This window comes from Castanea sativa, chromosome 1, assembly GCF_040712315.1.
Source record: "Castanea sativa cultivar Marrone di Chiusa Pesio chromosome 1, ASM4071231v1".
NCBI classification, from domain to species: Eukaryota; Viridiplantae; Streptophyta; class Magnoliopsida; order Fagales; family Fagaceae; genus Castanea; species Castanea sativa.
This window is the reverse complement of record NC_134013.1, coordinates 322,165-337,997: the sequence shown is the minus strand read 5'-3', so window position 1 is coordinate 337,997 and position 15,833 is coordinate 322,165. Positions and strand designations below refer to the sequence as shown.

The window sequence follows — 15,833 nt, the reverse complement described above, 5'->3', positions numbered from 1 at the left end:
AGTACTTATCTTGGTGAGAGATAGATGAATTGTCTTGAAACGATGAACCAAAGAAAACAAAAAGTCATTATTTTTTATTGTGAAAGAATCATCAATGAGAGTGCTACTTGGCAAAACCTCATGTTCTCTCAAATGAGATCTCTCATTATATATATATATATATATATATATTGATTGATTGATGATAAGGTAGAAGAACTCATATATTCACTATGTAATTAAATTTCATTATTCTTTAATGTAAGAGATTAAATTCAATAAGGATTTGGTGTAAACCCGTTTACACTCTATAATAAGGACATGCCACATTAGTTTTTTACTTAAAACTCATTGTAAAATTATACATCTCACACACCTAATAACATCTTTAAAAAACCCTATATTTCACGTTTTCATACCAGATCTAAATCTCATCTCCCTCTTGGACCTCCTTCCCCCACCACATTACCTTGCCGGAGTTACTGTTGAAATCTTGATACGATGTTGGAGCCTCCGTGAATGTTGTTTTGTGACTTCAAAGGTTTGTTTACTAGGTAATTTTATTCTTTTTCTCACTTTGTATTTTGAATACTATGCTTCACAGTTTGTCTTTTGATCCATACTAATACTATGCTTCGCAGAATTCGAAATTGTAATAGATCAATAGCAATATACACACAGCAAATGAAAAGATTGGAAGAACTCAGAAAATCAACTTGGAAAATCAAAATAGCATTTTACAGGACAAAGCTATGTCCATTAAACCAGTAGAACTTTATGAAGATCTATCTACTTCTCCAATAATGCAACAAAGCGGATACGTACATAAATGACAAGGGTTAAAAGCAAATTTTCAAAATTACATGAAAAGTAAGTATCTTGAAAACCATTTTGGGAAAAGAGAAAATAAAATAAAGAAAAATAAACCTTGAGTGCTTCCTAGATTCGAAGGCGACTCCAATTGCGTGTGTGGCGGAGTAGACGATAGGGTGCTTTCCAAATATAAGAGAAATCTCGAAATCCGTTTTGGAAAAAAGAAGAAATCAAGAAAAAAAAAACCCTTGAGGTCGCAAAACCACTGTCAAGACAGATCCGACAGTCCCCCTAGTAGCATGTGGCCATTGCTGCTAAAACAATGAGATTTTGGTTTAAGTTTGTTCTGAAATTGAAGACATTGATGAAAGTGGGATTGGTGTGATAGGGTGTATGTTTTAAAAAGTAAAAGACCATGTGACAATCTATTATTGGATGTGGGTTTTAAACTTTATCCTTACCGAATGTGGCCTCTGAATGTAAAATATCACAAAATGTAATATACGATGTTTTAATTATTTAAAACAAGAATAAAAGATTTGGATTAAAAAAATGGGGCAAAATTTAGATATAGTGCTTTATGTATTATTACTTAGGTTCTTCTTTTTAAAATTCAGTCATCTGGCTAGTTAAAAAATTGAGCAGGCAGCATTAAGCACAACCTCTCTGACCTGAGACCAAGAGAAAGTCCCATGGCTTCAGACCTGACCTCTCAGACTTCTAACACACACCAGTTGGTGTTGAAAACTTGAAACAATATTGGACGCAGTTGGAATTGGTGGAAAGTGACCAAAATTAGAACCCGAAGAAAACAACACGTTCAATTTCACAAGGTAATGGAGATGAACAAACCAACCATTAGATCCATTATTTAATCTTTTGAGTATTTCACACTGACCAAACCAAAGAATTACAAGGTAATAGATGAGATGAATCAAAGAGCAGATGGAACCTAGTGATTAAGGGGCAAATCTGAGACTTTGAAAATAATGGGATTAATGGATAAGATTGTTCTTTTTTGCTTGATTTTGATTAGAAATATGAGACTTTGAACCCATGGGGTTTTCTTCTGCTGAGATTACAAAGCCATGTGGTTTTCTCGTGGGTTAGAGAGATGAAAATGAAGGAAAGAAAGAAAACAGAAAGAGCGGTGCTTAACGCCGTTTACTCAATTTCTTTAACTAGCCAAGTAGCTGAATTTTAAAAGAAAAACTTGAGTTTTTCTCAAAGAAAAAACAAGAATAAAATATCAAATTAACACTGATGACAAAGGATTAGAGAGGACTGAAGCTCATAATAACTATTTTTAACATGGGAAACAGGCATTAACACCAAATATGCTATTAGACTTGTTCGACAAATTTACATTATGAATGCACCTGCTTAATTTCTTCTTAAGTCTTGACAACAAAGGCCAAATAAAAGTGTCTCCTAGTGCTTCCTGTGTACCAACTCCTTCACAGCCTTGGCAAGATGTTATTCATTCTGAACACTCTGAACCCAATTTGCATTTATGTGAACTTGCTCAATGCTCTGCTTCAAGGTTCTAACAATCTTGAACTCAGTTTGGTTTGCAAAAAACTCCTCTATTTCATTTGCCTTCTCAAATGAAGCAAACTGAGGCATAGATAGAACAGAACATGAAAAATGAAAAAAAAAAAAAAATGATTAGTAATAACAATAACTAAATGTAATTGAATTTAACTATATATCTGTTTTTTTTTTTTTTGGTTGTTTCTAAACTTAACTTCTATGTATTTGTAATTGAGATACAAAGGACAAAAACTGATACTTGTGGAACTAACAACAGAAGAGAGAAAGAGGAAGTGAAAGGCAAACCGGGGAGACAATTGAGCTGACAAAACGAGTTATTAGATATCCAGAACCCCAGGTTTTCGAAATATGCTCCCAGTTATCCTGCATTTCAATCACATGTAAATGCAGAGAAAATGTAACAGACAACAAAGTGGAATGTACTTGTGATGAACATGGGAATAGAATAATAGGGTATCAGTGCCAAAGTAAATCAAAACAAATTACCCTTTCATTCATGTATACATAAAGATTTTAGTGACAATAAGCTCGAGAAACGATAGTTATAGACTAGCATCATGGAATTTCTGACCAAAATAAACTATAACTGTACTTGAAATTAAATTAGCAATTTCAATATAGATGTGGCTTCACTTGATATTTATGACATAAAATCAGAGATATATTTCAGAATCTAAAGATTCTACAACTTCATTTACTCTGGAGCTCGGTTATCAGGTTTTGATCAATCTGATGGGATTCAACAAATACTGTTAAAAATCAAGCACCGCCTCTCTCTCTTTCTAGAAATTTCTCCCTAATTCCGGACATTTCTCCCTAGTATTAAAACTTTTAGCGACAATAAGCTCGAGAAAGAATAGTTAGACTAGCCTTATGGAATTTCTGAACAAAATAAACTATAACTGTACTTGAAATTAAACTAGCAATTTCGATATAGATGTGGCTTCACTTGATATTTCTGACATAAAATCAGAGATATATTTCAGAATCTAAAGTTCCTACAACATCATCTACTCTGGAGTTCAGTTATCAGGTTTTGATCAATCCAATGGGATTTCACAAATACTCGAGCCTTAAATTTATTTTTTTTTAAAAATCAGACAACACTTAGGCATAGAGATCGGAAAAGTTCAATGGCAGCTCTTCTTGTATTCCTTGAAGCCAGGAAAAGCTCGAAGGACCACTAGTTACTTTCTTTAAAATAAAAAATTATATAGTCTTCCTCAAATCCACATGTCAAATCTTAGATCAGTCTCTAAATTGTTCAAGGACAATTTTCATCAATGTGTAACATGGATATTGTGCATGCATATGATCGTCTGAATTTCTTCACCGCAATGTGCCTTTTGCATTTTACTTTACAAATGGAGTATTACCTTTAGCCATGTCCAAGCTGTTTCGCGTCCTTCCCTACTAACAGCAAGTCCAAGAACAGCATCTTGGGTACAAACCTAGATCAAATAAGAAGCCAGCATCAACATTCCAAGCTCTATCAGACAATATTTATCATCTTGTATGGAAAAACATTTTGACCATTGCAATTATACCTCAGAAGACAACAAAAAGTTAAGAGCTTCAAGAATTATGCTAGGATCTGGAGAAGATGCTAATGAACCTACAAGCACAAAAAGAGTCGTGTCTCCAACATAATAGAGAGATTCAAATAATATTTAGCAATATTTCAAACAATGATATATTATTACTTAGGACGTGTGTTTTCTCCTGGCTCAAATCAGTCTCTCTGTAAACTCTTAAAAGATTTTCAAAACCAAATCTGTTTGAGCTGCTGACTCTCCGCATTACAGCCACATATGCTGCCTGCAACCAAAGCCCATTATAAAACTTGATAGGTATTGTAGATGGGTAAATACTAGTAACTGACCAATGCTTTTTTTTACCGACCTTTCTTATGTCAGGATGGAGGAGTGGCGTATTTCTGTCGTCCAAGAATGCATGAAAACGCCTACTTGCTTCTTTTAGTGCTGGATCGTATCCAAACACAGCAAGGGCAGTCCAAACCTCTCCTCTCAACAATGCATCTAGATGGCTCTCACCTTTCTTAGGCTCCCAACCAAGCTTCCTGCAAAGAAATTCAAACATTGAACAAAATAAAGGGAAGAACGAAAATAAAAAGAAGAAGCTAATCTTGCCCATTATACATATATATTATTAATATTTTAATAGTTACAGTAATGGGGGAGGGAGATTTGAATCTTGGTTCTCCTGATAATGGAGAGCAAACAATGCCATTAAGCAATAAGTCTCTTGGACTTGCTCAAAGTTTTTAACTACTCATTATTTGGGTTAGTGATACAAACCAGGTTTCCATTAGCATGTAAGGTGTGATATAACTCGTTGGTGGTCTACAACACTCTAGTCAAAGATCCCTTCCCCTAAAGCTTTTCTAACATCGTACATGCTTCCTTGGAAAGTTTTTATACATAATATGCAACTTCAGATGTGAAGTCAATGGTTTATTCAATATAATTATTAGTATGTATGATGATTTTAAGCTTGACTAATCATATATAGAATATCCCCAAATAAAAGAAATAAATATGCATATAAGTCAAATAATGCAAGAAATATCTATATCCTAGATCTTGAGGTAAAATTTTGTGAGTCTATCACAACAAAACATGAAAGTGGAATCGCAACAATCCTTAAGTGACATTTTCTTCTTCCTTACAGCACACTTTATACATTCTATGAGACATTTACAGTTGTCTCCAAGATTTAATGAAAAAAATTACCTCTGTCTGCTATTTATTTGGTATTAGCACCTCTATTTAAGAAAGAAAAAGATGACTTAATTCAGAAAATGTCAGATATATATTATCGATAGTAGCATATCAATCAACTATTAATATTCTAACATTATATAAAGAAACGATACACTCATGCTATAAATCTGTGGAAATCAACTTCAAATATATCGCTTATATTGAAGAAAAGAGTAGACAGAGCAACCAGAATGACTAATAAACAGGGACCACCAAAGGAATTTCAATTATTTGTATATAGGACAACTTACATTGCTGAACGCAGGAAAAGGGTAATAAAAAATTGTTGAATGCATTCCAGCAACTCAGGGTTTGCATCAGCCGCAATTCTTTCAACTTTATAACTTATCTGTGAATTAGGGATCAGACCTTGGACTAAGAGCACAACTAAAAATCTGAAATATACCAAGTCTTAAACAAGAGGTGAACATTACATTGATTAAATTAGACAGCACAGTATATTCATGTTCCCCACTATAAGCACCCATCAATGTAAGCAATGAATTCAGAGACTTCTGGCAAGCCATACAAAGGGCAAATGAATCATCCAGGATTCCTGATAAACAATTAGGTTGTGTTAAGTGCTCTTTTCTACCATAAATACATACCATCATAAGATAATAGCCGGTATGAGTATAAATATCAAAATTACCAAATCTGTCTGTTGCAGATAAGTATTTGTTCTCTATTGCATATCGGAGTTTAGCTGCAAGGTCCTCATCATATTTAACCCTATAGAAGCCAGTCTGATTGACATTAAGTTTTACCCAAGAAGTTGCTAAATTGCTTCTGTCACTCGGGAGCTCTTTCATATCAAGAGTTTCAGACTTTGTTTGCAGTAGAAAATTCTTGTGCACATCATATGAGCCACAGCATAATGTTATTGGAACAATCCATTGCCCATCCCCAAGAGAACCACTTGCCAAAAATTGTGACTGCCATTATTATATTGATTTTTCTGAATTCAGTAAGATCTCAAAATATTATTAAGTGACACTAATTACAAAATGAAACGACTCAGTATACATCAGGGTTAAGAAATGCTATTTCTGAAAAAAATGTGTGAAAGAGACCAGACACAAGAAACCTGCTCAAACACCAATTTCTGATCCTTGACTTTGACAGAGACAACTGGGTACCCCTTTTGCTTTGTCCATGAATTCATTAGCTGGTTCACAGGTTCACCGGATCCCTCCTCAAGTGCAAACCATAAATCTTCTGTCTTTGCATTTGAGCAAGTAAATTTTTTTATATATGAAGCAAGTGACCTCTGATTTACAGATGCAAGAAAAAAGATAATTAACTGACATACAATTGCATAATAAATATTTTACAAATGAGCAAAAATTGACTAACTGAGCTTCTTAATCCATAGAGAAGATTTGAACAATTATCTCATATATTGCAGAAGATGATTGGTTGACAGAGATTGACCATAAAAGAACAAACCGCAACTGCAATCATTTAAGTGATACATGGCAGCCAAGAAAGAATCCGGAAGCTAATCAAGCTGAAGGCTATGTCACCAGATATCAAGTAGATAAGCTGTCTATGAGTATTTATTATCTAGATGAGTATGACCATTGTTACTGTATATAAAAAAATGAGCACTTTTCAAAATAGTAGTTATATAGTACTCATCACGATAATGGTTTCTTCCTAAACCTGTTTTATACTATCCTACAATTTTTTACCAAAACCACTATGACCTCTTCAGAACTTGCAACTAGAAGTTACCATTGCTCTATCTTTCTTGGAGACATAATTTTTGAAGGGTTTCCGTGACATAAATTTCATGTAAATTTGGGGTGGAGGGAAAAAAGTTTCTTGAATAACAAGAAATTTTTTTACTAGGGGCACAAAGCATATACCAAAAGAAAATCAAACAACCAACCTGGAAGCATTCAGCACCAAGATAGCTTTGCAGCATCCGGATAACAGATGCACCTTTTTTGTCCCTCATTGCGTCAAAAAAGATTTCATCAATCTCTCTAGCATGATTTGTCTCCACCTAAAAAAGTATGCTTATATAGAGATATATGCAAAAAAATAAAAATACTAATTTCTTAAAAAGCAATTATACCAAGAAAAAAAATAGTGCATGCAGAATTACCTCAATGGGATGGGACTCTGCAAGCCCATCCAGCCTAAGACCTTCTGTACAGTCATTAAGAAATTGAGTCCACACTTCCAATTCTGGAAACAAGTGATTTGCTGCTAAATACCTAACCTGAACACATTCAAATAACCGATATATAATTTAAAAGTGTGCAATGTAATAAGGAAAAATATATAGGGACATGCCCCATGCTTGCTCCAAAAAACAAAAACATTTTGGAAGAGCTTGGGCTATGTTCTAACAAAAAATGTTTATGTTAGTTTATTTTGATAATGAAGCCAACCTTTGAGGCTTGATATATAAACAAATTAAGTTGAAACATATTAAATAAACCAATCTTGAAATTTTAATAAACAGCTCAGTTTGGATTTATTGCAACCCAATGCAATAAATACCCATGTTGCAAACCCCTCATTCAGCCACAAATGAGTCCACCATTCCATTGTTACAAGATTGCCAAACCACTGATGAGCTAGTTCTTGGGCTACGACGATCACAACCTAGAGAAAAATAATGATTAAACACTTTGTGTAGTGCTATTAAAACAATAGCTCCATACTATATTAGTCAAATGAAATTCTAACAAAAAGAGCAGCATTCACAACATGCATATTACCCTCTGCTTATTAGCAGCTGCAGAATGTTGATTGTCATAGATCAAATTTCTTTCACACAATGTAACCAAACCATAATTTTCCATGGCCCCAAAAGCAAAATTAGGAATTGCAACCATATCCAATTTGGGAAGAAAGTAAGGCACAGCAAAGTATCTGCAGAAACTATCGTGGTTAATCGAAATTTCAAATAATACAACACAAGCACCAAAATGTAACAACTTGAAGGATCGCCAATATCCTTAATCAAGTGTCCACTTAATTGCATTATTTAGGTAAAGACTTGTATACTGTGTCTCGTGATCAATAGTTTGGTGATGATTCATGGTAAAACTTACTCTTTGTAAAATTCAAGTGTCCTAACTGCAACATCCAATGCTAATTTCCCTTGATTTACTTTACCAACCTGACAGTATACTCGAACTTTAATTCCTGTAAAATGATGTAAGATTACACTATCAAGAACAAGGCTCATAACACACAAGAAACAATGAACATAGTGTATTTTTTTTACCATCAGATGTAAGATGTTCGACATAATCAAACAAACCAACTACAATTGCCACCAAATATGTAGACATGATGGGTGATTCTTGATATGAAACTGTCTTCAGATCCCCATCCACTTTTTCTTCAATAATTGGCATGTTGGAAAGAGCTACTAATTGTAATGGCACAGCCAATGTAATTTTGAACATAGCCTGCAATGCCAAATAAGAAGGGCCAAATAAGCTTTTGTTTGCCTTCTTTTGAAACAGAATCAAGCAAATCTACTTCTGATCTAAAAATAATTTAGTCACAATAATCAAAACACTAGCTTCATGAGAGGTACGCTAGCTTCTAAAATGCAGCATGAAGTGCAACTGGTTATAAAATTTGATTTTAGAAAAAGAAGCAAAGAAGCACAAGATCTTAAATTAACCATGAAAGAGAGATTGTGACACCTTGCAAGCAGGTTCATCCCAACACGGAAAGCATCGTCTAGCATTAGCTGGTTCAAATTGTGTAACTGCCATATTCTTCTCCTCACCATTGTGCTCATATGTACTAGAAAGCAAAATAAAAACTTAAATATATACACATTACTAGTAAAATTCTCATTTAGTAGAAAACAAAAGACATTTAGCTCCATTTATAAGTACATAGTAAAGGTTGAACTCATTGCTAGGTTCAATCCCATTAAAGAGAGTATATACATCAACTTAAATCTTTGATTGCTATGGTCAAAGGCCTGTCTGATAATCTCAATTGTCATTGGAAATAAAAATCTAATTATTCTAAGTATATTTGAAAGCACTTTTATTTTTTAATATACATATGGGGACACCCCTTAACCCAAAAGCTTAAGCCAATAAGTATGAGTCCAACTATGTTATATTAATTGCTCACTTTTCTCGTGGACTTCACTACTTCACCAACTATGGTACTACTCACACATTCCAACAGTAGGTTTAGCATATGCTTTTTTACTTTTAGCTTAAAAGTTCACACACACACATACACACACACACACACTAATAGTTCATAAAAGAGTTATGTAATAAAATTTGTATTATTATTGTAACAAGCAACACTCGAGTATTGTACCTTGTATAGAAGCCCTTCATTTTGCCGTTCAAAATTCCTTTAAAAGCGATGGTGAGAAGTCCAATCCCAATAGGAAGTGTGTCAGCAAAGTCCAAAACCAAAATCTCATCTTCTTCAACCACATCAACATATAAAGGCTTCAACACCTGCCCAAGTCCAAAACCTAATTCATTTATTCATTCAACATATTTTTATTTTATTTTACCTAGCAACGGGTAACACGGATTCAAATCTTTTAGATTTCCTAATAATTCTTTTTTATAATATAAGGTCTAGATGAAGCCATGCCATCTCAGAATTTCACTTACAAAACCTTTAAAATAGTAATTTTGCCCTTTCTAAAAACACCCAAACGTAACGTAACGTTTGCAAGAAAAGAATCAAATCCTCACACTCTCTCTATTGTGGTCCCCACTTCGTGCAGACATCAACAAAAGAGGGTAGAGGCTGATCAATGGTGGAAGAGAATCCTTGCAAATCTGGTGTTACGCGTCTATCTATCTCTCTTTCTTTGTCAAGTTTGGGTATAATTGACAAATCTGAGTTTTCTTGTATCTATGAAGTGATAGAATTGGGATTATGCTTTATTGTTTTCAATTTTCTTTGCAAGAGTCCTTCATGTTAACCACGTAATATTTGAGTCTGTGAATTTAAAAAAAAAATATTGTTTTAAGGGTTTTTGTTAGTGGGATGTTGACGTGGCAAAATCTAGACCTTTATTTTCAAAAGAATTATCAAGATTTGAAGAACTCTGCTTGATAAGAGTATCCTAAGAACTCTGATGGATCTGAATCTCAAAAACACACCCTTGATTAGTTTGGGCTATTAAGTGACGCATCATCGTGCTGACATTTTTTTTTGACACTGCTTCACAGCTATTCCCAAATCAAAACAAAAAACAAACCCAAAACTCAGTCGCTTATTGTGCACATGCACCCATCAGCTTGACTAAATCAGGTTCACAACAGCCACCATAACGATGGTGATGGCAATGGCGATGGCGATGGCAATGGTGAGTTTTCTTTCTTTTCTCTTTCTCTTCTCTTTTGCTCCAATTTTGACTTCCTCAAGTCCTCACTCACAGGCAGACATAGAGACTTAGAGAGACAGAGAGAGTTGCATTTTCGAGCTTTGACAATGGAGGCACCTTTATTTGCTTCTTCTTATTCTTCATCGCCATTATATTCATGTGCTTTGACAGCTTGAGTATTGTCATCATCTTGGTCTTCGTCTTCATCTCTCTTATTTCATCGCAATAGTTTCTACAAAACTTACTATTCCGCCAAATTTAAATCTCCTAGAAACCTCTCCATCTGAACCTCTGGGAATAGCTAGGTTCGTGGGGTTTAGGATGAGTAGAAGAGAAAACCTGGGGTTTTGGGTTTTTTTGTTGTTTTGATTTAGGAATTGCTATGAAACGATGTCATGTAAATATGTGGAATTGTGTTTTTATTTTTGGGCAAAACGACGCATTTTTTGGGGTTAATTTGGCAAAAGAAAAGAAAAGAACACGTCAACACGATGATGTGTCACTTAATAGCCAAAGCTAATTGACGATATGCTTTTGCTCATGAAACCAAACTTCAAAGTGTAAAATCAAATTTCTCAAACTTCAAGATATAAAATCCAAAAAACCCAAACTTCAGGGATGTACATTACAATTAACTCTAGTTTAAACTAATTTTGAAAGTAAAGTAATTAGGGTGATAGAAAGATAAGATGGGTTAGATAACCGTGACCTGGTTAGAATTAGAAGAGTCTGCAGTAGCTGGATGAGTGAAAGATATAGAGGTAGTATCAATGGAGAGCTCTACAGCATTGAGGACGATGAAGCTGGTATCCGCAATGATGTTGACGTCAATCGCCACAAACCCATCAAACTTGCACGTGCTCAAGTCTGGTTTCAGCCATATGTCGTAGCGTTTTGGGACAGAAAATTTCGGAAGTCGAGGTTGCCCTTTTAATTGCTCCATCCTTTTTTTGTGAGATTCGAATTTCTCCTTTGCATCCTCCTCCTCTTTTTTCCTTCTTGCATCCTCCTCCTCTTTTCTCCTTCTTGCATCCTCCGCCTCTCTCCTTCTTGCATCCTCCTCTTCCCTTATCCTTCTTGCATTCTCCTCTTCCCTTATCCTTATTGCATTCGCCACCTCTTCTTTTATCCTTCTTGCATTCTCCTCCTCTCTTTTCCTCTCCCGCTTTCTTTCATTTTCAGCCTACAAAAGTTTACCATAAGGCATCAATGGAGCAAAATACATGGGAACTAAGGGAATATATTTGGGAACTTTATTTGGGATTTGGCAAGTGTGGAGATGGGACCAACTCACTCAAGTGTTGGTAGTGATTAAATGCTTGGAAGTATTTGATGTGTTACACCAGTGAACTTCATTTTTTTTTGGGGGGGGGGGGGGGGGGGGGGGGGGGTGGTTATAGAGGATTTACATTTGCAACCTAAAAAATATCATATAAGTGAAAACTGTAATATATATATATATATATATATATATATATATATATATATATATATATATATAGGTTATTTGGAATTTGTTAAAGGAGAATTAGAGTTTTGTTAATATTTGGAGGGCCACGGGTTGAGGAATTGGCTAGGTAAGAATTTTCTTACTTTTTTGGTGGTTTATTATTATTATTATTATTTGGGTTTTACTAACGTGTACCCATAGGGCATACATTAATAAACACTTTTAGGAAACTTTTTATAGGAAAATGAAAAGTGATTAGGTTTTTTGTTAGCCTTTTCAATTTTCCATAAAAAGTTTCCTTAAATGTATAGCTAATGTGTCCCTTAAAAGCATACATTAACCGGACCCTATATTATTATCGATTTTGATTTTGTTGGGTTTTACTTTTATTGGACCAATATAAAAATTTGAGGGCAAATTTTAAATTTTGAAAAAGCAAATCTAAAATTTGGGGGGCTGAATATATTTTTGAGTTTGGCTTACCTCTAGTATTTTTTCAACTAGATATTTAGTTAGTTTCTTGTTGAGACAAAATGATGTGGTGGTGGATTTTAATTTCCACATTTTGTTTAGTTGGTGAGTGATGTGACAGTTTTTCATTAAAACAAAAGAAGATGTCAAGTTAAAAAAAATACTAGAGATAAGCTAGGTCCTAAATTTTTATTTAATTTGTAATTTGATTTGCAATTTTAAAGAAATTAACCCCCCCCTTCCCCCCAATAGTGAACATACTTCATATTATGATAAAGCCAAGTTTTTGTGTAATAGACTGGTTGTTTCTAATTAATATTATGATCATGTTTAACCAAAAATAGAACATGTCTTTTGATAAATTAGAATGAAGAAAAAAAATACATAAATAGAGCCTCACTAATCTATTAATATCTACAACTACAAATGTTAGGTCATTTTGTAGTTGTACTCTGGTTATGTAATGTATTATAAACCCGGTTTAAAACATTATTATTACTATTTTCGTGTGTGTTCTAATAAGTATTACTGTTTACTCAAAAAAAAAAAACTTTCTAAAGTTTTGAGAATGAAGCTGCTTACTGTTATTGTAAAGTCAATATAATTAATCTATATACAATTACATTATTTATTAAGTGCACAACTTTATCCACGCTATCATCCTAGATGGTCGTTCTTTTTAAAAAAAAAATAGCAACCAAGATGGTCAAATGCTGATGACAATGAATATAGAATGAGGAACTATGAAAAGGTTTCAATAAATATGTTAGGAGATAATCTATTATTATAAGATAATTTCGTACATAATAAATTGGTTAGAAGATAGTCTATTAGCTTTTAGACTTCGTATATGGAAAAACTTAATGTTTGAAACTAAAGTTTAAGAAAGTTGTGTTATTGTCAAGAGCGTTGTAGTTTAATTAGCATATCTCCATGCACAAAGTATTTGGGATCTAGAAGGTAAATGGTATGAACGGCGAGGTAAGTAACATATTGTAACTATCTTCAAATATATATATATATGATAACTAGTAAAACAAAAGCAGGTTTTATTCATACTACTGAATTGATAACAAGAAATATGAATTTCATACCTTGATGATGTTGCCTATAGCGGCCGCTGCAATCGGTAGGATCGGTAGGAGGAAGGCCATTTTGGGAAATTTTAGAGACAGAAAATAATAAAGTCAGATGTTATGAATCAATTTCACAGCTTTCGCAGCCTCTAACAAGGATTGTTTTCTGATTTTTAGGTTGCCTTTGTAAGGACAGATCAAGCTTCTTAAATATAGGAGTAGATAAGTGATTGAAGCTTAAGCTTAATTTGAATGAAGAAAGAAATCTATTCTTTTCTTTCTTTCGTCTCATTCTTTTGTAAACTCCAATTTTCGTCTTCAAGAATTTTATTTTGTATTTTGCTTCCTTTCTCTCCCATTCTTTATTATGATTTGATTTTATATTCTATATACTGGTCTCTATATCAATTTTCTTTTCCTCCTCTATTATCAAAATTATTAAAGAATCAGTTTAGTTTGAAAAAAGGCAACAAAACTGGTTTGAAACATTCTCATTCTCACACAGATGCAAAGCCTCAATATAAATCTAAGGTGCTGGATGAAACTGAACTTGTAGCTCACGTGAGGGAAGGGGAATGAATAATGGAATTTTAAGGAATCAAGGTTTTGCATAATTTTTTTTTTCTGAGTATGTATTACTACTAAAAGCACTTCAATTTTATATCACAAGAATTGATTCTTCTTAGTTGTAGACTTGTGTTGGAACATTTTAATATTAATTAATTAAAATGAATAAATATTACAACATAAATGTAATAGATGTGGGAGTGAATATGGAAGAAGAAAAGTTAGTGAAAATATTTAATCCCACATTGAAAATAAGAGACTATTTTGTTCTTTCTAATTATAGTGATTAATGGGCTAATATGAATTGTTTCAGATATTGTATTAGATACGTGCGCAAGGGGAAGGTGAAGGGTGGAGGTAACTCCTAATCTCACCATTAATTGCGTAACTCCAGCCCATCTTTGCCTTCTTGGCAAAGAAGGGTGTTCTTTTTGGTGGAGTTTTTGGCTTGAGGAGACAAGCTAGAAAATGTCTACATCAGTTACAAAGTTTAGCCAACCAAAAGCTTGAATCTCCTTAAAGAGAGCGAGTGTCGCGCCTCAGTCCAAATAGTGTTGTGTTATTTTTCTCTTTAAATTAATAATTTTTAGAAGTATTATTCAGTTTCTTGTTGTGTTATTTCCAATATTATTGTATTTGCACCAACAATTTTAAGAAGATTCAATACATGGAGCCTACACAAGAGAAACCAAATGAGCCTGTTAGAGATCTCAACAAACCCTTTCTCTTTAAGGGACCCCACTTCAAGAGGTGGAAAGGAAAGGTCCTCTTCTACTTGAGTCTTCTCAAAATCGCCTATATCCTTAATGACAAGAATCCATCAAAGGTTTCAACCAATGAGATGAGTGAGGAAGAATATAGTCTCCATTAAGAAAAAATAGATTAGTATACAAAAGATGAATATAATTGTCGCTCTTATTTTTTGAATTTTCTTGCCGACCATTTCTATGATTATTATAATACAACTTATAATTTTGCCAAGAAAATTTGGAAAGCTTTACAAAGCAAGTATGATACCAAGGAGGCTGGTGCAAAGAAATATGTTGCTAGTAGATTTTTCAGTTACCAAATGGTAGATGAAAAATTAGTTGTGGATCAAGCACAAGACTTTCAAATGATTGTGGCAGAATTGAGATCTGAAGGCATAAAAATTGGAGACAATTTGGTGGTAGCTGTCATAATTGACAAACTACCACAAGCTTGGAGAGAGTTCCAAAAGACTTTGTGGCACAAACAAAAGGAGAGATCCTTGGAAACTTTGATCACAAGTATCCGTATGGAGGAGAAGGCTAGAGGACAGATGTACTCATGACACAAGAGAGCAATGGTAATTCCACCATAAAGGTAAACCCTATTTCAGCCAATAATAATATGCCCAAAAATCATTTTCCTAGAAATGGTCAATTGAAGCCTAAAATGAGAGCCTTTAAAAATAATAATAGACCTCAAGGAAGGGGAAACCCGAATAAAAATTACAATAAGAACCAAGGACCCCCTTCACAAGATCAATTTAATGGATCCTGTTTTGTTTGCGGCAAGAGTGCTCGATTTTGCAAATTTAAAAAACGTGAATCTGTCCCGCAGGCTAACATAACTGAAGAGGATTTAGTGGCTATGATTACAGACATCAATATGGTGAAATATGTTGAAGGGTGGTGGGAAAATTATGATGTTAATAGGCCCGTCTGCTATGACAAAAATTTGTTCAAATTGTACACTCCTTTTGAAGAAGAAAAAACTGTTATGCTTAGTGACTCTAGTAAAGCCAAGGTTCTTGGGAGTGGTGAGGT

General features: G+C 33.9%; 1 protein-coding gene across 1 annotated transcript; it reads right to left on the bottom strand.

Moving 5' to 3' along the window:
- Positions 1–2,147: 2,147 nt before the first annotated feature.
- Positions 2,148–13,633, bottom strand: LOC142622117 (aminopeptidase M1-like). The gene is made up of 20 exons (XM_075795549.1): positions 13,495–13,633; positions 11,189–11,662; positions 9,450–9,595; positions 8,807–8,909; positions 8,377–8,563; positions 8,201–8,294; positions 7,865–8,018; positions 7,644–7,748; positions 7,243–7,359; positions 7,024–7,140; positions 6,217–6,399; positions 5,782–6,064; positions 5,564–5,685; positions 5,381–5,478; positions 4,249–4,426; positions 4,050–4,164; positions 3,894–3,961; positions 3,723–3,797; positions 2,632–2,709; positions 2,148–2,409 (listed from the first exon to the last, which is right to left on the bottom strand). Exons 1-20 carry the CDS (start codon positions 13,552–13,554, stop codon positions 2,269–2,271), a joined length of 2,898 nt encoding a protein of 965 aa, XP_075651664.1. The 5' UTR covers positions 13,555–13,633; the 3' UTR covers positions 2,148–2,268.
- Between the last annotated feature and the right edge of the window lie 2,200 nt (positions 13,634–15,833).